At 49.7% G+C, this 24,628-nt stretch overlaps 1 protein-coding gene across 2 annotated transcripts; it reads right to left on the bottom strand.

The window, feature by feature from the left end:
- Positions 1 to 2,609: 2,609 nt before the first annotated feature.
- MAF1 (MAF1 negative regulator of RNA polymerase III) lies at positions 2,610 to 24,403 on the bottom strand. 2 transcript variants are annotated; one of them, XM_077490457.1, is made up of 9 exons: positions 24,239 to 24,403; positions 10,002 to 10,209; positions 8,207 to 8,315; positions 6,812 to 6,940; positions 6,453 to 6,618; positions 6,005 to 6,126; positions 3,680 to 3,799; positions 3,455 to 3,550; positions 2,610 to 3,271 (listed from the first exon to the last, which is right to left on the bottom strand). In XM_077490457.1, the coding sequence occupies exons 3-9, from the start codon at positions 8,287 to 8,289 to the stop codon at positions 3,250 to 3,252; spliced, it is 738 nt and encodes a 245-aa protein (XP_077346583.1). In that variant the 5' UTR covers positions 8,290 to 8,315; positions 10,002 to 10,209; positions 24,239 to 24,403; the 3' UTR covers positions 2,610 to 3,249. The 2 variants fall into 2 exon arrangements, with proteins under 2 accessions (XP_077346583.1, XP_077346584.1); XM_077490458.1 differs by having other exon boundaries at positions 3,768 to 3,799.
- Positions 24,404 to 24,628: the final 225 nt, after the last annotated feature.

The following is a 24,628-nucleotide window of genomic DNA, read 5'->3' as shown; positions in this document are numbered from 1 at the left end:
AGAGCCAGAAGTGCTGCCCGAATCTCTAGAATGTGGATGGGCAAGGTTCTTTCGGTCTCTGACCTCTTCCCCTGGACAGTGGCATCCTCCAGAACGAAGGATTTCCCCATCTGCAAATTTCTGGCCATCAATCACCAATTGAGACTCTGGTGCACCTTTGGGGACAGATACATTGGATAGTCCAAGGCTTGGATCCTCTTGTTCCAAGCCAACAGAATACCATTTTGCAACAGTCTTGAATGAAATTGGGCATAGGGAATAGCTTTGAACAAAGCCACCATTTTCCCTAGCAACCTCATGCAAAGTGAATGGAGGGATCCTTCTTTCCCTTGACTGCATGGACCAGATCTCTTATAACGCTGACCTTCGTTTGTGGCAAAAAGACCCTTTCTTGGACTGTGTCTATGACCAAACCCAAGTATTCTAGCCTTCTTACTGGCCGTAAGGCTGACTTCTCTAGGCTGAGACCCAGGTGCCCCAAAGACTTGATCATGCTGGAAACATTGTAGTCTAGCCATGTATCCGACTGATCTATAAGAAGCAGATTGTCTATTTATGCCATTACTGATATACCCTATGTTGCCAATACTGGGGCCAAAATCTTTGTGAACACCCGGGGGGCGATGGCTAACCCGAAAGGGCAAGGTCACAAACTGAAAATGCCGCTGTTCCACCTCGAATCTCAGAAATGTCTGGTGAGCGGGGTAGATTGGCACATGGAGATATTCCTCTTTGATGTCTATCGATGCCAGAAAATCTCCTCCCCTCAGAGGACGCGACTGACCGGATTCACTCAATGCAAAAGGAGATGGTTAGGACTTGATTGAGATCTAGCATGGGTCTGACATCTCCATGCGGTTTTGGCACCATGGGACCGCTCGGGGGGCGAAGAAGGGTTGCGTTCCCGTGGGGGATACTGGTAGCCCCCACTCCCGTCATCGGAAGCAGCCTCTAGGGTGAAAGCTGCGTGCCATGTGCTAGGAGGTTGGCGGATCCAGGGCCTCAGCAGACCAGGATCAGGGGTAACGCTGTCTCCAAAGGAGCGTTGCTAGACACAGAAAACATGAAAAACAAGCAAGGCATTTTGCTACTCAGAAGAAAACCCTGGAAGTGAACCAAAAACGTGTTCCTTTCCCAGGTTTTTCGTTTTTTTTTCCTTTTTTTTTTTTAAACTTACCATTCCTGCCACAGGAGATTGCTGGAATCACAGTCAGACCCATTCTTCACCCTTCACGGGGGGGACCAGGTCTTTGAACAGACCTTCAAGGACCGGGTCTCCCTTGCATATTGGTGTGCACACCCTTGGACCTCTACAGCACCCTGCCAGGACAACCTTTGGTATAGTCAAGTATCCAAGGGCCTGGATCCCAGGGTCCAGCCCTCTAAAGAGGAGCATTACAGGCAAAACCTTGCTTCTTCCTCGAGGCTCGGGTACCATCATTTTGGCCTTGCCATTTTGAATGGATGAATGCATAGCCCCTTGATCCTGGCAAGGATTTCTCTCACAGGGCTATCCATATTAGAGCACTTCAATCCACCGTGACCATTACCTTGAGACACGGTCAAAAAACTGAGGTACTTCCTGTATGGGAGGGGTTATATAGAAGGGAACTTTCTGTCTTTGGGTGTGCCAGTGTCCATTCACTGGTAGATGGCGTATAACCCACACAGTAATTACTATGGCTGCTCTGTTTCAGGGTTAGGGTTCTCCCCTGGAAGAACAAGGTTAGGGTGCCCCCAGAGGTCAAAAGGCACAGCTGACCCACCCCCAAAGCGTTTCGCCTACCCAAACTATGTCAGGGAATGAACAAGTCGGGGTAAGCGCTGATGTACGATAAAGAAATATTGTTATTTTCTTGTGAACTGCTTTGGAATGTACACGGAGGGGGGAGGGGGTGCCAGAGGGTGGTAATGCTGGAAGTGATCTAAAAGGTGGGGGGAATTTTTATGCCACTCATTGTCCAATGTTTAACCAGAAGTGTCGGGACACTATCCGCAGCAGAAGCTCACGAAGAACTAGCAGTCCTGCCAGTATCTTACATGGCCACATGAATCCTCGTCCACGCACAGGTGTGTGCACAAATGCGCATGACTGGTGCAAAATGTCCTTTATAAAAAGGGAGCCAGTTTCTCTGTGACCGACGGGTTGATCTTTGACTCTCCAGTGTGTTCGTTGCTGCGATACCTTGCATCTGTGAATACCTTTTAATGACCCGGCTTACCCTTTGACCTTAGGGTTAGGGACTTCTGCCTGCCTCCTGATGTGACCCTGGCTTGTTAAACTGTCTGATCCCACTCCTATGTGTACGACCTCGGCTACCCTCCTGACCACGCTTCCTTCTGCCCACACCCGGTACCTGACCCTGGCTTTGAATAGGCTTCTCTCCCGAGTCCTGCCAATTCCCACAGGCACCACCTGTCTGCAGACACTCCCAGTGTCTCACCTGAAAATACTCCAGTCAGAACATCCCTGCAAGCAATTCCAGCAGGCAACCCGTGCCTCGGAGTTCCACCTTCAGGGGAGTCTGGAGCTTAGCCTCAAAGGAAGCCCTCTCTCCATTGGCCTCCAGTGCCAGGTACGGGATAGTGAGGAATAAAAAGACAAAAAACTCTTTAAAGATTCTTTAATATTTCTGAAGAAAATTACAATCTGCATAAAAAAATTCTAAAAACACAAACATTCTGCAACCAACAAAGTATAAAGTTGCAAAAGAAACTTTACATAGGATGTATCCAGGGCGGAGAAGGGCTGGAGCCCTTGTGCTTCCAGCCAGATTCCATCAGAGCTCAGCGTTCTGCCTTCTAGAAGGTTTATCCATCTCTCTGAACACATAGCAACCTTCCCGGGCTTTACCCACATGAAATGTGCTGCGATAAGTACACAGCTCACACACTCATCCAATATATACAGAAAACACACAAATTGTACATCAGCGCACAAGCCGGCATGGGACGTGTTTGGAGGCCAGACAACACACACAGATCTATATGGGCCGGTACTGCACTCCTATCACACTATCTATATACAAGCGGCTGCTCTCTCCGCAGTGCCTACACACACACCAATCTCCAAAATCACTGGAGGAGACCGTGCGGGGGGAGGGGGGAGGGGGGGGGGTCAGAAAGGCACATGGGAGGAGCACACAGAACAGCAAAGGAAGTATACAGGGACAGAGCAGCGGGAATGGGAAACAAATCACATGACAAGAAGGGCCCGAGCATCACGGCGGAGCAGAGCCTGCAATCATATTAGGTGCACATCATGGACAGCCTGAAACAAAGAAAAGAACAATGTCTGAATATTAACAGGGAATTGTATTCAGTTCTTAGATATATAACATCGGCCCTCTATTCTCCATACAATGGGGCGCATCACCCCACAAAGGGGGAGCGTGGAAGGGTGCAGGGGAGGAACGGCCAGAATACTCATAAAAAGATAAAGAAGACCTCTTACCTGTCTCCTCTAAGGTGGCTGCACTCATCCTCCAGGTCCTCCTCCAGATCCATATCCAACTCCGAACCCACATCAGCCCGCTTATAGGAGTATCCACTGGAAGGGCGAGCCAAGGAAATCCAGACCACATGGTGGGAGAGAAAGGAGAAGAAAAATGATTATTGATCAGCATGCGACCACTCAGATATGTCTAGGAGTATAAAAGAAGAAATCCAGCGATTTCACCTGACGGAGCGGCAGGTAAAGAAAACAATTCTTTTCAGCTTCTTGTTATAGAAGAAATAGTTAAAGGACCACAAACTTCCATCCTCACCGAATGGATCCGAGTCCAGATCCGGATTATAACTGCAATGACAAAGACCGAACCATGTGAAAGACACTTCCCATACCCAGTGTGGCCTACTCTACCCCCAACCGCCCATACCCAGTGTGACCTACTCTACCCCCGCCCGCCCATACCCAGTGTGGTCTACTCTACACCCCCGTGACATACTGTACCCCCCCCATACCCCGTGTGGCCTACTCTACCCCCCCCATACCCCGTGTGGCCTACTCTACCCCCCCCCATACCCCGTGTGGCCTACTCTACCCCCCCCATACCCCGTGTGGCCTACTCTACCCCCCCCATACCCAGTGTGACCTACTCTACCCCCGCCCGCCCATACCCAGTGTGGTCTACTCTACACCCCCGTGACATACTGTACCCCCCCCATACCCCGTGTGGCCTACTCTACCCCCCCATACCCCGTGTGGCCTACTCTTTCCCCCCCATACCCCGTGTGGCCTACTCTACCCCCCCCATACCCCGTGTGGCCTACTCTACCCCCCCCCATACCCCGTGTGGCCTACTCTACCCCCCCCCCATACCCCGTGTGGCCTACTCTACCCCCCCCCCATACCCCATGTGGCCTACTCTACCCCCCCCATACCCCATGTGGCCTACTCTACCCCCCCCATACCCCATGTGGCCTACTCTACCCCCCCCATACCCCATGTGGCCTACTCTACCCCCCCCCATACCCCATGTGGCCTACTCTACCCCCCCCATACCCCATGTGGCCTACTCTACCCCCCCATACCCCATGTGGCCTACTCTACCCCCCCCCATACCCCATGTGGCCTACTCTACCCCCCCCCCCATACCCCATGTGGCCTACTCTACCCCCCCATACCCCATGTGGCCTACTCTACCCCTGCCCATACCCAGTGTGGCTTACTCTACCCCCCGTGACCTACTGTACCTCCCCCATACCCCGTGTGGCCTACTCTACCCCTCCTTCTCCCCCACGCAATACATATTATGATCCACTAAAATGACATTGCATCACTCCATCTCCATAATAAAAATAATTCCATACAATGTTCTACCAATAGAACCAATAGTTATGGGCCACAAATGATAGACATAATGGAATAACAAACATTGTATATATATTTTTTTTTTATAAATCCCAGTAGAGCGGTGTGGTACTCGAGCACAAAATTATTTATTCATAAAATGTCCAAAATAGTTTCAAACGTTGTCCTCTGAGGAGAACCAGATCCGGATACTGGGAGAAATGTGAGCAGCATTCTATACAAAGGCTTTAAAAAGCAATTCCAGTTAAAACCTAACAAAGCCAAAACCTCCGGCCATGAATTCGGATACTTTGGCAGAAAATTCCTTCATTGGGAAAAAAAATAAAAATAAAAAAAAAAAAAAAAAAGGGGGGGGGGGGGGGGGGGGAGGGGGGAGAAGCAGAATGGTCTGAGAAAAGGCAGAGAGACAAACTGGAGACAATCATCAGAAGAACGGCGGCTGCTACCTCCACTACAGTCAATGGGACCAGTGTGTGGTGCCAATGGAGCGAGGGCCGGGAGAGGCTCAGAATGAGGACCAGGCAGGGCAGGTGCAGTCAGTTCCGGGGGGTTCATTCTTACAGTGCAGGGTCTGTGCAACCAATCTGCATAAAGCTCCTCTCTCCTTAGGGAAGTAGCAGAACGAACTCCCCAGCAAGAGGCAATCCCCCACACCGGGCACATGCATCACCTGAGGGGGTCATGCCTGGGGGCGGGGAAGCCTGCCACTATCCATCCCCCCTGGAGGTGGCAGCATAACCCAATGGGGAGGACTATGAAGACCCCTTGTGTGGTGTATGATTAAGTTAAGGGCTATATTTTACACAGAGCGAGGCGGTGTACCAGATCCCTATACACCCCCGAGACTACAATAGGAGGAACGTGTGCTGGGTGGAGCTCATCTCACACATGGGAACAGAAGCCGTACAATACAGAGAGCACGCTGAGCACCCTCGTACCCCCCCCCCCCCCCAAACCCAGATCCCCACCCCCTTATACCATCCCACACACCCACCTGTACCCCCTCGAACACTCACCCCTCCCCCCCAACCCACCTGTAACCTTGTACACACCCCGCACACCCACCTGTAACCTTGTACACCCCCTGAACACCTACCTGTAACCTTGTACACACCTCGCACACCCACCTGTACCCTTGTACACACCCCGCACACCCACCTGTACCCTTGTACACACCCCCTGCACACCCACCTGTAGATGTCACAGTCAGACAGGTTTATTTCTTCATCCACAGCATCCCATAAATCAGATTTCAGAGCAGTGAAGTCTTCCCCCAGAGCAGACACAAGACTGCAATTCACAGCATTCACCACCTGATGGCAGAAGGGAGACAGGCGAAATGTTAGAGCAAGAAGTGACAGAAATAACTTTATAGGGGCGTCTCCCCCAAACAACTTATAGAGGAGAATACAAAATCAATAACTGACACCCCGATACCGGTCCATCCTGCTCATCTCAGATCTACTGGAGATGGGCAATGTCTGCATATGCCCCAATATAACAAAGGCAAATGGATCAACCTCACCCAATCAGGTAAGAAGCATTTCTAGGAGGAGAGAAGTCATGCCAGACCTGGCAGTGCTGCTCGGGGGTACACGGTGCTCGGTGGGGGGTACACGGTGCTCGGTACACAACTCACCCAGTTCAGGCTGGGCTCCCGGCTGAATTCATGACTCCGTGCTGCACTAAAATCGTAGTCAGGCCGGAAGGATTCATTCAGAGTGGCGATAAGATAGAAGAGAGTCTTCCGGCTGCACTTATCACTCAGAGGGCTGTCCTCGTCCCCGCCAAGGCTCTTCCCCAACCTGCAAGAGAGACACCAACAGTCTGTCATGTAAGATAACCAGACCCCCCCCATATCACCCCCCCCAACCTGCAAATCAAACCAATTGCATGTAACAAATTACCAGCATGCAGCCTGAACTGTCAGTCTTCAAGCCACCATTTGACCCCCCCCCCCCCCCCCCAACCAACAGGATGCACCCAGAGAGAACATACCTGCTGGGACTAACCCCACCGCTCTGTGGGGGCGACAACGCTTCCAGCACATGTGGCTGGCCTTCCTGGCAGAACTGCTTGAACATGTGCTTGTCATCACCGGCCATTTTACACGAGTAGCTCTCAATCCTGAAACAATAAAAAGATCAATTACAGGTCAACACCCTCCACCCCCTCCCGACACAAATTAGACTGGAATACAGGTTGTCCTGAAGACCAGAGCCACATATGCCACGCTGCGTTCATACATGAAATCCAAGTAAACTCATGTGAGGGACACGCAGAGGTGTCTAATGAAAGCCCTCAATCCCTACTTGTTCCCAGTCTTCATTTGGGCAGCAAATTTCGATTTAGTTTTAGTCTAAGACCCCTTTCACACCACACCCTTTGCGTCGGCGTTTTACCGCCGGATTTGCGGCGCATTTCGGCCGCTAGCGGGGCAATTTTACCCCCGCTAGTGGCCGCAAAAGGGTTAAAACCGCCGGCAATACCGGCGTTTTGCCGGCGGCATTACAGCGCTGCCCCATTGATTTCAATGGGGAGCAGCGGTGGAGGAGCGGTAATCACACCGCTCCTTCACCGCTCCAAAGAAGCTGCTGGCAGGACTTTTTCCTGACGTCCTGCCAGCGCACCGCTCCAGTGTGAAAGCCCTCGGGGGAATCACACTACACACAATGGTGCAGCTTCTTTAGGGCGGATTGCAGGCGCTATTTCTAACGCTGTAGCGCCTGCAAAATGCCCCGGTGTGAAAGGGGTGTTAGGACTAAAATGGCATTTTAGTTTTAGTCCCATTTTAGTCTTCTGCAATTGTTTTAGTTGTATTTAGTCGACTAAATCGCCAGGACATTTTAGTTGACCAAAACTCATTTTAGTAATCTAAAATCTAGCATTTCTCTACAATTTCCAAACTCATTATATACTGCTGGAGTGAAAAATCAAATAGGCTATTTAGGTTATTGAGGTATGAACATGCATTACAGACCATTTTAGTTTTAGTCGACAAAATTAACACTGCGTGTTCCATCACATGCCTACCAAGACCTTCCGAAACTCAGGAAGCCTCCAAGTTCCATCCACAGGACCAGGCCTACTGATGAGATGTAACCCCCCTTTCTGGTTCTACACACCTAATCCTACCGAAGAGACCCTTTTAAACCCAGAAAACCACCTTATTAGATACAACTCTGCTGATTAGACCTTTTGAATACCAAAAAGTAACTTTCTTAGATCTACCAAAGTACCTGAGGAGGCTCTCATATCTGGTTGAGCTACTTATTAGACATAACCAATCAGATGCTTAATATCATGATTCAGTCACTTACCTCTCTGCTGGGTGATAGGCAGCAGGCAGGCAGTGAAGGAACACAGGAAGAACGTCCCCCTCTGGTCACTTACCTCCCTATGATGTGCGAGTCGCCCGTCTCCACACACAGCTGGGAATTCACAGCTTCAAAATGAGAATTTTCCAACAACTTCATTTTAGCGTCTCAAAATATTACAAAGCCTGAAAAAGACAAAAAGGTCGGGATCACTGCTAGAAGAGCAAGAGAGACTCCGTGCCAACTATGGTTACGTGATAAACCAATGGAATGAGAGATGGCAATGCTGTCAGTCACCCCCCCCCCCCCCCCCGACTGATGGAAGATCAGCCGACAATTCTGCCTTCGCCTGGCAGATCTGATCTATCTGGACACAGGAAGAAGTCCAGAAATAAACAAATTCTCACCCCAAGTCCTACAAATGATTGCAGAGTAAATAGCAAGATGAGGAAATGGCCTCCATGCCACACCGGGCATATGCCCCCCAATATACTGAGGTTACCCCCATTGTACCCAGGCATGCCTTAGGTAGCCATAGTCTCATGAGAACATAAATAAGGACTGGACTTCCATACTGACTGATGAACATTCCCTCAGCAATACAAGTTAGAGGGATAGAGATGGCAGGACAGTCATCTATGACTCCAGTCATGACTATGTCCCACTATTCCTGGGAGCTTGCACTCTAAAACAGGACAAAGCTTCAGACAGGGAGAGGTCTCATGAGAACTATGACTGCTGAGAAACCCCCCCCCCCCCCCACCATAAAAGCTCCCCATGTAGTCCTGAGACACCCCCACCATAAGAGCCTCCACCACCATGTAGTCTGAGACACCCCCCATCATAAAAGAGTCCCTCATGTATTCCCGAGACCACCCCCCCACCATAAATACTCCCCATGTAGTCTGAGACACCCCCCCCCCCACCATAACAGCTCCCCATGTAGTCTGAGACACCCCCCACCATAAAAGGGTTCCCCAAGTAGTCCGAGACACCCCACCATAAGAGCCCCCACCACCATGTAGTCCATGACACCCCCCACCATAAGTCCGGTAGGTTTTGGCACTCACAGGGATTTGCCAACAAGCCACAAATCCAATGTGTGGGTGAAAAACAAACTGATGACTGAAAGTCCTTCCTCACAATGCTAGACTCTCAGTAGGATATCACTGGCAATCCCCGGGATGGGGCCACACCAATGGTGAAGAGATTCTTCAGTGTCTTCCTTACCACTAAAAGGCCAGCAGTCAGAAAAAAGGACCCCCCCCCCCCCCCAACTAAGCAGCAGAGTTCCATGATGGAAACATCTGGAAGGGACCTTCCCGGGGTTACAAAAGCTTAGGCTGCAATACTCTTACACCCAACCCCCCCTCCCTAGTAACTTATTGGGAGGTGTCACTTTCTCTGTGTGAATCCCGAGACTCGGGAAGCCCCATGCAGCTGGCGGTGTATTGGAGGAACAAAAGAAAGTAGACTCTGGACTGCCGCACTCGTGAAAAAAAATAAAAAACATAATATAAAAAGAAACCCAAAGAACACAGCAGACAAAAGGCTGACATTTCGCACTAGCAGTGGTGATCACTCATAGCTACTGTGTATTGGAGGAGTCGGGACTCAGGGACCCCCATGCAGCCGGGTGGGTATTGGAGGAGTCGCTCTCAGAGAATCGCATGTTTCGCAGGAGGACAACTGACTTAAGTGTTCTGTATGTGGGAGCGAATAATACAGAAGGGGCGGGGTCTATATTCCAAACTGCACTGACCCGACTCCCACCATCCAACATACCAACCAACCTTTCTACAAATAGGGAGGGGTGTACTGCTAGCTGCAGATACTGTTCTCTATCAGAGTAGAACCCGCAGGTGACATACCTGTGTATAGAAGGGCCCGGCTTCTCTCAGACACAACACTTGGATACCAAGCACCTTTCTTTCATACAGCTGCACTTCTTCAGTATTTCTGACTTGAACTCGGTCTTCTTCCGGAAAACGCTTCAGATGGACTCGGAATAAAATCCAGCCGGACTCTCGGACACGACATTACTGCGATCCCAAAGACGCCACGTGACGATAACCAACCCTGAGAGGGAACAAAAGTCACAGCGCAAGTCAGCTCCTCCTCCATCAAGTCTAAAAAGAGGCCCATACAAGCGATGAAGATTCAGGTAAGTAGACACATGGCTGTGTAGATGACGGACATCTTATCACCGCAGAGATCCTAGCACTGTGGGCAAAGTCAGCATAGCAGAATGTGCCGGATACCACCCCCGAGGAGCCTTTATAGGGCATCCCTTTAAATAGACATTGAATGAGGATCAGAAGAGTCAGAAAGACCTATCACCGGACTTCACAGCTGGAGGAGACTATAGAAAGACCTACCTACCACCAGACTTCACACCTGGGAGGAGACTATAGGATGACCTACCTATCACCAGACTTCACACCTGGAGGAGACTATAGGAGGACCTACCTACCACCGGACTTCACACCTGGAGGAGACTATAGGACGACCTACCCATCACCGGACTTCACACCTGCAGATTGTATAAGTTTTCCCACTTACAAAGAAATGAAGGGTCTAGAATTCTTATCATAGGTGTATTTAATATGATAGAGAGAATATCAACCAAAAATCCAGAAAAAAAAAAAAAAAAAAAAAAAAAACGCATGATACAAATGTTATAAATGGAGTTGCAGTTCAGTGAGTAAAAAGCATTTGATCCCCTTCACAAAACATGACTTAGTAGTTGGTGGAAAAAAAATAAAATAAAAAATAGGATTTTTGTACTCACTGTAAAAATGCTTTTCTCTGAAGTTCATTGACGGACACAGCTCCATTGATCTTGACCTTAGGGTTATTACGCCACCTTCAGCCGAGGACTAGGCAGAACATGGAATACATGTAAAACACAACAGAATTGTACAGCTCCGCCCAGGGGGCGGTCCCTCTGGTAATAACCCCTCAGCCTGCTTCCTGCAGCTCAGTACATCAACAAGCAGTATAACGTAAAATAGGAGGGGAGGGAGCTGTGTCCGTCAATAAACTTCAGAGAAAAGGATTTTACGGCGAGTACAAAAATCCTAATTTCTTTTGTTCACCGACGGACACAGCTCCATTAATCTTGACCGTAGGGTCATCCCCAAGCCGTGTCATAACGAGGGGTTGGAACAGCAACATAACTTCACCCACAACCAGATGTGCTCCCAACGGGGGAGTCACCATCTGAGCCAACCGCATCAGAACTTGCAGTCAACATATGCAACAGAGTGCACCGACATTCAAAAAAGGTAACTTGGTCTTAAATAAGAAATAGTGTAAAATGGTAACATTACACGGCCGCCTGCAAAATATGGCGTCCAAAGAAGGCATCAGAAGATGCGCTCACATCAACTTTGTAAAAATGTGAACGGACGACCAAGTCGCCGCCTTACACACCTGAGTGACCGACGCTTGATGTCGAAAGGCTCTAGAGGTCCCAATTGCCCTGTTGGAATGGGCCGTGACAGGAAAAAGGGGGCACCTGCCCCGTCAAGGCTTAACCCTGGACCACGATCTGTCTGATCCACCTGGAAATGGTGAACGGCGAGACAACCAGTCCTTATTTCGGACCAGCCACCGAAACGAACAGAAAATCCGACTTCCGGAAAGCAGCCGCTTTAGACAGATATAGTCTTCGAGCTCGGACCGCGTCCGGGGAATGGAGGGCCACCTCCTTAGGGTGTGTCAGTTTTGGACACAGAGATAACACGTCTTCATTGAGGTGAAAAGCCGAAACCACCTTCGGCACAAAAGAAGGTTGCGGACGCAACACCACCTTATCCTTGTGGATAACTAGACTTGCAAGACAAGGCCGCCAGTTCTGAAACCCTCCTGGCTGATGTAATGGCCACTAGAAAGACCACTTTGAGAGAACATTAACAAAGGAATTTCCCTGATGTTCTCAAATGGCGGTTTCTGAAGCGCTGAGAGCACCAGGTTCAGAGCCTACGGGGGCAAAGGTGGATGCACCGGAGGTACTACATGCTGGACCCCTTGTACAAAAAGGTGCTCACTAAAGAGTGAGATGCCAGGGGTCGTTGGAAAAAAGACAGCCAAGGCTGATATCTGTCCCTTCATGGTCCATAAGGCCAGTTTCTGGTTCACTCCTCCCTGCAAGAACAGCAGGACCCTGGAAAAGGAATAGGTGCGTGGACGCCACCCCATCTCCGCACACAGGGAGATATAAGCCTTCCAGGAACGATGGTATATCTCCAGAGAAGAAGATTTTCGTGCCCTCAGCATAGTGGAAATCACTGAGTCAGACAGACTTCGGTTCCTTAGCACCTGGCTTTCAACAGCCATGCCGTTAAAACCAGTGACAGTAAAGCAGGATGGAGTATCAGAGCTTGTGACAGAAGGTCTTCTCGCATTGGTAACCGCCAAGAATCGTCCGCCACCAGGCGTACCTAGGACGCCGAGGCCAATCTGGGGCAATCAGTATCACTGGAATCCCCTCGGCCTCCACTCTGCGGAGCAGACGTGGTAACAGTTTTAGCAGAGGAAAGGCGTAAATCAGCCAGTACTGCTCCCATGGAGCCACCAACGCGTCTGACGTGTCCGCCCAAGGATCTCTTGTCCTGGACAAGAACCTCTGCACGTTTTGATTGAGCTGAGGAGATCCACATCTGGTGTGCCCCACCGCAGGCAAAGAAGCCTGAACACCCCCTGATGCAGTGACAACTCTCCTGGGTCCAGTATCTGGCGACTTAGATAGTCCGCCTGCCAGTTTTCTGCTCCCGGGATGTATATGGTCAACAGGGCCGGTACGTGCCGCTCTGCCCACCGAAGGATGGGAGCGACCTCCCGTGCTGCAGCCGAGTTTCTTGTTCCTCCTTGATGGTTGACATACGCTACCGCCATGACGTTGTCTGACTGGATCCTGACCGGATGCCCTTGTAGTCCCATCGACCATGTGGAGAGGCATAGCCTGATCGCTTGAAGTTCGAGCACACTGATTAGCAACTGGGATTCCTCCCTCGCCCAGAGGCCCTGGGTCGATTATACTCCCATTACTCTGCCCCAGCCGATCAGGTTGTGATCACCGTCCAATAAAGAGGTAGGAACGATTTCCCCGACCGAAGATCTCAGCCATGAGAGAAGAGTCCCTGACTAACTGGCTCACCTGAATCTGCCGATCCAGGGATAACAGATTTGTCCCATTTTGCCAATATCTCCTTCTGCAAGACTCTAGTGTGAAATTGGGTGTATGGTACCGCCTCGAAGGAGGCCACCATGAGGCCCCGAAGGACCAGAAGCACAGCAACGACCACCTGCGGTTCATCAACAGCTTCACTGCGGCTCTATCCTCCCCTAATTCTGAGGGAAAGCTGCTCTCAGAAGGAGATATAGTCTAGGTAATCCGCGATCTCACGTTGTCGCAACAATGCTAAAATTGGAGCCAATACCTTGGTAAAGACTCGGGGTGCTGAAGCCAAGCTAAAAAGGGGAGAGCCACAAACTGGTAGTTGTCTTCCCCTACTGCCAAAACGTAGAAACCTCTGATGCCTGAGGCATATGGGTATATGCAAGTACGTGTCCTGGATGTTCAAAGACGCCAGGGAGTCCCCCTGATGGAGTGCAGCAACTACGGAGCGAACCAATTTCATTCTGAACCTCTGAAGTCCCCCAAAAAGGAAGGGGTACGTCCAAACAGATTGAACTAGAATCCCTGAAACCTTTCCATTTATGGAACAGGCACTATCGCCCCGTGGCTGAGCAGGACCCTTACTGTCCCAAACAGGGCCTCCCAGTGAGCCGGGAGTAAGAGTATGCTGGAGAGGAAAAATCTGTTTGGTGGCCAAGAGAGGAACTCCATCTTGTAGCCCGATGAAATCAGTTCGCAGACCCATTGGTCGGACAGCCGAGAGGCCCACGAACTGCAAAATTCCCGAAGGCGACCCCCCACCCAAGTGACAGGCGGGGGCAAACTTTCATGCAATAGCACTTTTGCTCGCTGGCTTACGAGTCCAGGAACATTTTTGTCCCTCAGTAGTTGCCCTGTCGGACTGGGAGTGTTTTGCTGAAGTCCCGGGCAGACAAAAAAGCCTTGAGTGGAAAATGAGGGCCCTTGCCTGCGGCATGGCTCCTTACTCTTCCTGGACTATGGGAGCAACGTTCTCTTCCCACCTGTGACATTCTTAATAATGTCATCCAGCGAGACTCCAAATAGCTGCTCACCAAGGAAGGGTAGATCCATCAAGGCTTTTTGAGATGCCTGGACCGCAGACCAGCTTTTTAGCCAACTCTGGCGCCGCAGCACCACTGCTGAAACTGATGTTCTGGAGAGCAAGGGAAGTGCATCCAGGGCCGCGTCAGACATACTTAAGGCCGTGCATGAACTGGTCTGCTAGTTCCACGCAGACAGGAGAGACCTGCTACTTCTCCAATTCACAGCGCAATCGTTTTGCCCACTCAGCAAGTGTCTGCGACACCAATGCTGTGACTACTACTGGTCATAGTGCTGACCCCACTACCGTAAACATGGACTGGGGCACTGCCTCAGCCCTTCTGTCGGTAGGGTCCTTAAATGCAGGAGTCCCTTCTACCGGGATCGTGGTTACTTTATTTAACCTGGATACTGGGGGGTTCACGACCGGGGGAGCCGACTATTTTTTTTTTTTTTTTAAAAGAAGGCTCTCCTCAAAGGGGTAACGCACCGCCATACTTTTAGGGACCGAGAAGGTTTGTTGCGGGCTTCCCCATTCCTTATATATGAACGTATCGAAATGAGGCAGATACGGAAACACCTTAGGTGTACGGGCTGGCTTACGGGACCCAAAAGGGAACACTACTTCAGCAGAGGATCCTGCTGCATCCTGTATTTTCAGGGTTTCACGCAGCTATGATAAGTGCTCCAACTAGGGCTTAGTCCTGCGTGGACCTGGAATCATCCTCACTGTCCAATCAGTCCTGGTCAGCGTCCTCTGACACATCAGAGCAGGCACTGCACTGTTTGCAGATGAGCCTTTTGCAATTGCAGGGAGGTCTGAGGAAGAAATGCCAGGCTAACCCACCCTGTCTGTCACCCTTGGGGACTTAGGACAAGGTGCTCAATCCCACCCTCCTAGCTGCTGCAGACTGAGGGGCTCCCACCACAGGACTCACCACCCTGACCGAGCGCTGCACAGTGCTGTTACCGATGCCTGTGTCAGCTTCCAGGTGTCCAGAGCAAAAAAAAAAAAAAAAAAAACACAACGCGCTAAATCGACCTCCCAGGTTATTCCCAGCTGCTACACCCCGCCGAGGCAGGAAGAGCTGTTCTTACCATCCAGACGAGCTGGAGACATCCCATCACAGACTCACACCTGAGCAGTATGGGGTGGCTGCGGGCCATGGCACACCGTGACAAAGACATCTGTAGTCTGGTCATATCTGTGCCCCGGGAGCATTGCGCTCACTGGCCACCCCTGGAGCCTGAGGGGCATGTCGTGGCCGACCCAGCAGGTAGCTAGGGACTGCACACGCTCGATGGCTAGACTGGGGAGACAAGCATCTAGATTATCCGGCCTGTCATCCAGCTGGCTGTTGATAGAAGATCACAGGATCTCAAAATCTTGTGAAAAGGCAAAAACTGAAAAAATCCCCAGGACCGATGGTCTCGTCAGGGAGCCTAGGTCCCTCTACTTCACAAGGCAGAAAAAAAAAAAAAAAAAACTGAGCGGCAGGAAGCAGACTGAAGGGTTATTACCAGAGGGACCACCCCCTGGGCGGAACTGTACAGTTCTGTTGCGTTTCACATGTATTCTGCCTAGTCCTCTCCTGAAGGTGGCGTAATAACCCTATGGTCAAGATTAATGGAGCGGTGTCCGTCAATGAACGAAAGAGAAACCCTTGTTGGCAAGCAGAGGTCAGACGTTTCTTGTAGGTGGTGACCAGGTTTTCATACATCTCATGAAGGGATTTTGGTCCATTTTTTTTTTTTTTTTTAACAGATCTTCTCTAAATCCTTAAGGTTTCTTGGCTGTCTCTTGACAACTCAAAGTTTCAGCTCCTCCATAAATTTTCTATAGGATTAAGGTCTGGAGACTGGCTAGGCCACTCCATGACCTTAACGTGCCTCTTCTCGAGACACTCCTTTGTAGTCTTGGCAGTATGTTTCGGGTCATTGTCATGCTGGAAGACCCATCCATGACCCATCTTCAGTGTTCTGGATGAGGGAAGAAGGTTCTCATCCAAGATCTCACAATACATGACCCCGTCCATGGGGCCCCTCAATGCGGCAAAGTCGGCCTGTACCAGAGAAACTGCTCCAAAGCATCATGTTCCCACCTCCGTGTGTGACTAAGGATGGTGTTCTTCGGGTCATAATCAACATTTTTCTTCCTCCAAACATGGCAAGTTGATTTAATACCAAAAGAGCTCAATGTTTGTCATCTGACCACAGCACTTTCTCCCAATCCTTCTCTGAATCATTTAGATGTTCATTGGAAAACTTCTGAAGGACCTCTCCATGTGTCTTCCTTGCGGACACTGCAGGATTTCAGTCCATGGTGGTGTATTGTGTTACCAATGGTTCGTTTGGAGACTGTGGTTCCAAATGCCTTGAGATCCTTCACAAGCTCCTCCCGTGTAGTTCTGGGCGGATCCCTCACTTTTCTCATGACCATCCTCACCCCATGAGACAAAATATTGCATGGAGCTCCAGACTGAGGACAATTGATGGTTATTTTGTATTTCTTCCATTTGTGAATAATCTCTCTGGCAGTCGTCTCCTCTCACCAAGCTTCTTGCTGATGGTCTTGTAGCCCATTCCAGCCTTGTGCAGGTCTCCAATCTTCTCCCCGACGTCCTCTGACAGATCTTTGCTCTTCCCCATGATGGTGAGGATTGGAGGGAAGGGATTCTGCGGACAGGAGTCTTCTATACAAGAGTTGTCGTTAGGAGAACCTTCTTACATTGACAGGACTAATCCGTGTACCACATGAGCACCTACTGTAGCCAGTCTGCGGGGGGGGCAGAATTATTGTTGGTTGGTAGGGGATCAAATACTTATTTTACACACTGAACTGCCACTACATTTATATTTGTATAATGCTGCATATGCACAGTTGGAATTTCCGACAACAAATGTTTGATGTGAGCTTGTGTAGGCTCCATCGGACATTTGTTGTCAGAATTTCTGACAATAAAAATTTGAGAGCGGGACCTCAAATTTTCCTAGAACAAGATAATCCGTTCTCGTAAATTCCGAGTGTGTGTAGACAAGTCCAACGCACAAAATTCCACGTACGCTCGGAATCAAGCAGAAGAGCTGCACTGGCTATTGAACTTGATTTTTCTTGGCTTGTCGTACGTCTTGTACATGACAGAGTTCTTGGTGATCGGAATTCACAACATTTGTGTGACCGTGTGATTGCAAGACAAGATTTTGTTGTTGGAATGATACTTGTGCAAACACTCTGATACCTGAAACTACTTTCAGGCTCAATTCTTTCAGCGGGATTCCCTCAATGAGAGCTGATAAGGAAAAAAAAAACAAACAGGATTTTCTTTTCATACATCGGGGGACATGGAGCCATAGTAGTCACTATGTGGAATGTCCCATAGCAACAGCAACTGAAGGGAGGGAGACAACAAAAAAAAAAAGTAGGGCAACAAGAGGCCAGAGGACTCCTACTGCAGCATCCTCATAACCTTTAACATCAATTTGATAAAATCTGGTAAATGTATGAAGACCTTATAGATCTGAGCCATAGAGGCCTGATGAGGCACCACCCAAGAGGCACTAATCGCCCTGGTTGAGTGTGCTCCAACATGAAAAGGAGGATTTATTTTTTTCCCTTAGACCATAAAGCTTGAACAATCACTTGACAAATCCATTTGGAAAAAGTCGATTTTGATGCTGCCTGTCCTCATTTTGGACCCTCTGGCCGTACAAACAAGACATCCGTTTTGTGAACCTGAGCGGTCACCTTTAACCACTTGAGACCCGCAATACGTCATGTGACGTCATGGGGTTCCGGTGGTTATATCTAAATGATGCGTCCACAGACATCATTCAGATATTGCCGGTTTCAGCCGGCGATTCCCTACACCATAAGAACGATCATAGTGGCTGTTCCGCCGCTTGATCGTTCTTACGGGCGGCGGGAGGGGACGCCCCCCCCATCCCGCCGGTGCTTCTTTCGATGGAAACGGTGAGTCGGTCACAGGATCCGCCGGCCCCAGCATTTGATCATAGAGATTTCCGGCGGACTAGATTGTCCCCGGAGTCTCTATGATCGTTCGGAGGCCGGGCGCAATGTTATGACGTCACGCCCGGCCTCGGTATTCAAATTAACGGCGCCAATCTGGCTAGGAAGCCAGGATCGTTTTTTTTTTTTTTTTTTTTTTTTATTCTTCCCAGCCTAGAGGTGAGATGTGGGGTCTTATTGACCCTCCATATCTCACTGTAAATATGTCCGATCGTGCCATATTCCTATTACAAGGGATGTTTACATTCCTTGTAATAGGAATAAAAGTCATCAATTTTTTTTTTTTTAAGTGTAAAACTAAAAAAATAAATAAAATTAATAATAAAAAAAAAAAAAAAAAATTGATGACTTTTATTCCTAAGTGTAAAACTAAAAAAAAAAAAAAAAAAATTAACAAAAAAAAAAATTTTAAGCGCCCCTGTCCCCGTGAGCTCGCACACAGAAGCGAACGCATATGTAAATCCCGCCCACATATGAAAACGGTGTTCAAACCACACATGTGAGGTATCGCCGCAAATGTTAGAGTGAGAGCAATAATTCTAGCCCTAGACCTCCTCTGTAACCCAAAACATGTAACCAGTAAAAAAATTGAGTGCTAAATGGCCGCTGTGATTGGTCATTTAGCATGATCTGTGATTGGCTGTATCCAAGGGACACGGCCAACACAGAACTTCCCCGATGCTCGCCCATGGCGGCGTGCAGAGGGGGAAGTAAACAGGAGGATGTCTAGGGACGCCCTCCCGGCAATTGGTGTCCGCGCTGTAGACATCTTTCGTCTATAGCGCGGGCACGAAGTGGTTAACAAAAGAATGTGACTATTATTTCCGACATATTCCCGCTCATTTACTGCCATTTCCCTGCTAAGGGTTCGATCAGATCTGCCTGAAAAACTGACAGGTGAACCTGATCAGACAGCCCTTGTGAAAGGGGTCAAGCAGGGAGGATTACAAATAATATTTTTTTTTTCCTTAATTAAAATAATTTTTTTTTTTTACAAAAAAAAAAAAAAAAATATATATATATATATATATATATATATATATATATATATATATATATATATATATATATATATATATATATATATATATATAAAAATAATTAAATTAATAAATAAATTAATAAATTTAATAATATATATATAATATAATGAGAAGCCATTTACCAGCCACCACACTCACCGTTGGGCAAAAAACAGGCAGGGGAGCTTCACTCCATTAGGAATTAGCATTATTGGAATAGGGTGTAATTTCTACATCCACCACAAGATGGCGCCAGACTACCGAAAGATTTTAGAAGGCCGCAAAGCCGCGGCCTCAATTACTGGCCGGCGCGGCCCGATGGAATTGCGCGGCGGAGTTCGGGGTCCAAATGGAGACAGGATACCCCAGCAGCGTTGCCCCAGTCGCCAGGACACGAAATCTAGGCGCAAATGCGACCTGGCGACCGGGGTTTGTCGAGCCCTGGCCTAGAAGAACAATTAAATCCCAAGGATTTAGAGGTGGCCTTGATAGAGGGATTAAGCCGTGTTACCCCCTTAATAAAATTAAGAGTGAGAAGCAAGAGGCCGTTGAAAAAAACCACACACAAGGCCGAGATCTGGCCCTTGATAGCACTCAAGGCCCGCTTCATTTCTAATCCCATTTGCAGGAAATCAAGGATCCTACCTATGACCTACTTCCTGGGGTGGGACTCTGAGAATGCACTAGTCCAAGGATAAGCCGTGAGGCTTGAATGATACAATCTTTCATAGCATCTACTGTGAGACACCGTGCGTCAGATACACCAGTCCATCACCGGGCCTGCTGATCAGGCAGAATCTGAAGTATCTCCACAAACTGCTCCTTAATGGACCGAGATGCACCAATTGCAGCAAGAACCGCCTGCGCTACTCAACTTGCTAAAGACATATTGGCTTTTATAAAGAAGTTCCAACTTTTTTTATCTGTTGGATCCTTTAACATTAGCGCGTTATCCACCGGACATGCGAGATTCTTGTTCACTGAGGTGATCGCAGCATCAATCACTGGAACCCCCCTCCCCCATTTCTTATAGAAATCCTCCTCCATAGGATAAAGTGTGGACAATTTTTTGGGAGGATAATATTGTTTATCCGGATGTTCCCATTCAGAATATATAAAAGCTTCTTTAGCCATGAATGAATAGAAAAAGCATCCCCAGATGGGGGAGGTTTTAATGATCCCAAACCAGAGGTGGGTTCATCAAGAGCCTGTGCTGCAGGCAGCAAAAAGTTTGAACGAACCAATTTGGTAAGGGAGTTCACAAGCAACCTGGGATCCTCAGAAGAGGATATAATAGTATCTTCCAAATCTCTTGGAAGATCTTCCGGATCCCCAGCCCCTCAACAAGAGGGTCCCGAGCACTAGATGGGGATCTGCTACGTTTAGACCCACTATGCAGAGATATCATAGCATCAATCTTCTTTTCCAGATTACAAATGGTAGAAGAGAGTGAGTGTGTGTGTGTGTGTGTGTGTGTGTACACACACACACACACACACACACACACACACACACGTTTCCAGCGCTGCTGCAACAACAGTCTCCCCTGACGGCTCAATCTGACCGGCCGCATCCCTCTCAGAGGAGGACGATATTCTTTTGGAAATGGATTTAGTTTGTTGTGAAACCACTGACCCTTTACAACACTTAGAGGAGTTCCGGGTCCACCAAAAAGAATGTACACTGCTAGGCTATAGTCCGGCGCTATAAGCTGCTATTAAAGTGGTTGTAAACCCTTACAAACCACTCTGACCTACAGGTAAGCCTAGATAAAGGTTTACCTGCAAGTCCAAGAAATATCTCCTAAACCTATATGGTTTAGGAGATATTTGCCTGAAAACAGGCACCGCTGTCTACGGCGCGCAGGCGCACTGAGCGCAGCTTTCTCAACGACGGAGCTGATGCACGGGAGTGACGTCATCGCGGCTTCGTCGAATGACAGCGGCGGAGCTGCGAGACCCACCAAGAAGATGGATTCGGCGGACTACAAGGGACAGCGGCGACTTCGTCAGGTAAGTGACACATAATGGGCTACTATGCGATGCGATGCGATGCATAGTAGTCCATTATGCTTTGCCTTTGCAGGGAATGAAAGAGGAAGTAACACTCATCAGGGTTTACTTCCTCTTTAATACCCAGCCTGGTAAAGTAATAATCTGTCAAAGGGAATGCCCGCGTCACCAAACCTGCAGTAAGCCACCTCCTGTGTCCCCCCCACAGCCAGCAGCAGACACACACACACACACACACACACACACACACACACACACACACACACACACACACACACACACAGTGCTTTAACAACCTCCTCCACATGCAGCCGGCGTCCGACGCCGTTAGCCTGCTCCCCACGCGGATTACAGCCTCCATTTTCAAAAGAAAGCGTTTTCCAGCGTGAGCAGCGGACTCCAGGCACCCAAACAGCTGACATGGCGGCACGTGGTAAAAACCAACGCTGAGCGGCCGCGTTTTTTTAAAGAACAGTGAAAAAAAAAAAAAAAAAATTATTTTTAAACACACCCTGTCCCGCCCGCATATGAGGTATCGCCATGATCAGTAGATTGAGAGCAATAATTCTAGCCCCAGACCTCCTCTGTAACTCAAAACGTGCAACCTGTAGAAATTTTTTAAACGTCGCCTATGGAGATTTTAAAGGGTAAATGTTTGTCGCCATTCCATGAGCGGGCGCAATTCTGAAGCGTGACGTGTTGGGTATCAATTTACTCGGCGTAACATTATCTTTCACAATATAAAAAAAAAATTGGGCTAACTTTACTGTTGTCTTATTTTTTTTATTAAATAAATTATTTTTCCCCCAAAAAAGTGCGCTTGTAAATCCGCGGCGCAAATACAGTGTGACAGACAGTATTGCAACAACCACCATTTTACTCTCTAGGGTGTTAGAATAAAATATATATATATAATGTTTAGGGGGTTCTAAATAAAGGGGAGGAGATAGGCGGGCAATAAAAAACCAGGCAGGGGAAGCTCCATTAGCATTGCTGGTTGTCATACCAACAGGCCACCAGAAGGAACCATAGGACCGCAGAAGACCTCAAAGCCGCGGCCTCAATTACCGGCCGCCGGCGGAACGGCCGGACGCGATCACGCCAGGGGGGTCCATGGAGACAGGATACCCCCCCAGCTGTGCTGCCCCAGGCGCCAGGTCGCTAATTCTAGTCGCAAATGCGACCTGGCACCCGGGTTTTGTCGAGCCCTACTGTAAGATATATATACCTTCCCCCCACTATCTGTATACTGGGGGTATATATACACACACCTCCCCCCCGGTGTATATACACGTACTGGTCTCCCCCCCCCCCGGTGTATATACACGTACTGGTCTCCCCCCCCCCCCCGGTGTATATACACGTACTGGTCTCCCCCCCCCCGGTGTAAATACACGTACTGGTCTCCCCCCCCCCGGTGTATATACACGTACTGGTCTCCCCCCCCCCCCGGTGTATATACACGTACTGGTCTCCCCCCCCCCCGGTGTATATACACGTACTGGTCTCCCCCCCCCCCCCGGTGTATATACACGTACTGGTCTCCCCCCCCCCCGGTGTATATACACGTACTGGTCTCCCCCCCCCCCGGTGTATATACACGTACTGGTCTCCCCCCCCCCCCGGTGTATATACACGTACTGGTCTCCCCCCCCCCGGTGTATATACACGTACTGGTCTCCCCCCCCCCCGGTGTATATACACGTACTGGTCTCCCCCCCCCCCCAGTGTATATACATGTACTGGTCTCCCCCCCCCGGTGTATCTACACGTACTGGTCTCTCCCCCCCCGGTGTATATACATGTACTGGTCTCTCCCCCCCCCCCGGTGTATATACATGTACTGGTCTCTCCCCCCCCCCCGGTGTATATACATGTACTGGTCTCTCCCCCCCCCCGGTGTATATACATGTACTGGTCTCTCCCCCCCCCCCGGTGTATATACATGTACTGGTCTCTCCCCCCCCCCCCCGGTGTATATACATGTACTGGTCTCTCCCCCCCCCCCCGGTGTATATACATGTACTGGTCTCTCCCCCCCCCCCCCGGTGTATATACATGTACTGGTCTCTCCCCCCCCCCCGGTGTATATACATGTACTGGTCTCTCCCCCCCCCCCCGGTGTATATACATGTACTGGTCTCTCCCCCCCCCCGGTGTATATACATGTACTGGTCTCTCCCCCCCCCGGTGTATATACATGTACTGGTCTCCCCCCCCCCGGTGTATATACACGTACTGGTCTCCCCCCCCCCGGTGTATATACACGTACTGGTCTCCCCCCCCCGGTGTATATACACGTACTGGTCTCCCCCCCCCCCCGGTGTATATACACGTACTGGTCTCCCCCCCCCGGTGTATATACATGTACTGGTCTCCCCCCCCCCGGTGTATATACATGTACTGGTCTCCCCCCCCCGGTGTATATACACGTACTGGTCTCCCCCCCCCGGTGTATATACATGTACTGGTCTCCCCCCCCCAGTGTATATACACGTACTGGTCTCCCCCCCCCCGGTGTATATACACGTACTGGTCTCTCCCCCCCCGGTGTATATACATGTACTGGTCTCCCCCCCGGTGTATATACATGTACTGGTCTCTCCCCCCCGGTGTATATACATGTACTGGTCTCTCCCCCCCGGTGTATATACATGTACTGGTCTCTCTCCCCCCCCCCCCGGTGTATATACATGTACTGGTCTCCCCCCCCCGGTGTATATACATGTACTGGTCTCTCCCCCCCCCGGTGTATATACACGTACCGGTCTCTCCCCCCCCGGTGTATATACACGTACCGGTCTCTCCCCCCCCCGTGTATACACATGTACGGGTCTCTCACCCCCCGGTAGGCGGCTCTCCTCGGTCTTCTCCTTTCCTGTCTCCTCGGATTCGGTTCTGTTCGGTCTCAGTCTGGTATTTCCGGTTCCCTGTACGTCATTTCCGTCCCTCCAGTTATAAACACCAGATCTGTCAGAGGACGGCCTGGCACGCCCCTTCCACCCACACTCCGCCCACCCCTCTCCGGGAACTGCTGTGATTGGCGGAGAATGAAGAAAGTGGGCGTTTACTAAAACTTTCCCCTCCCGCCCGTCAGAGGACAGTATGGAAGAGGGGCGTGGCTACAAGCCGTCAGCTACACTGTTGCCAGCCGCCCGATCATTTTGGGCAGCTCCTGATCGTTGCCAGTAAAAATGATGGCTGCGGGCTGATCATTATACTGCGCATGCGC

The sequence above is a fragment of the Lithobates pipiens genome, unplaced genomic scaffold, assembly GCF_037356315.1.
Source record: "Lithobates pipiens isolate NorthernLeopardFrog02 unplaced genomic scaffold, aLitPip1_a1.2 Scaffold_19, whole genome shotgun sequence".
Lineage (NCBI taxonomy): Eukaryota > Metazoa > Chordata > Amphibia > Anura > Ranidae > Lithobates > Lithobates pipiens.
The sequence above is the reverse complement of the archived record's forward strand: the minus strand, read 5'-3'. Positions and strand labels throughout refer to the sequence as shown.

Coding starts and splice junctions, on each gene's coding strand:
- MAF1 (XM_077490457.1), bottom strand. CDS start 8,289: ATGAAGTTGTTGGAAAATTCTCATTTTGAAGCTGTGAATTCCCAGCTG. Junction 3,551..3,679: donor TTTACCTGCCGCTCCGTCAG/GTGAAATCGCTG, acceptor TCGCCCTTCCAG/TGGATACTCCTATAAGCGGG. Junction 3,272..3,454: donor AGCCACCTTAGAGGAGACAG/GTAAGAGGTCTT, acceptor TCTTTGTTTCAG/GCTGTCCATGATGTGCACCT.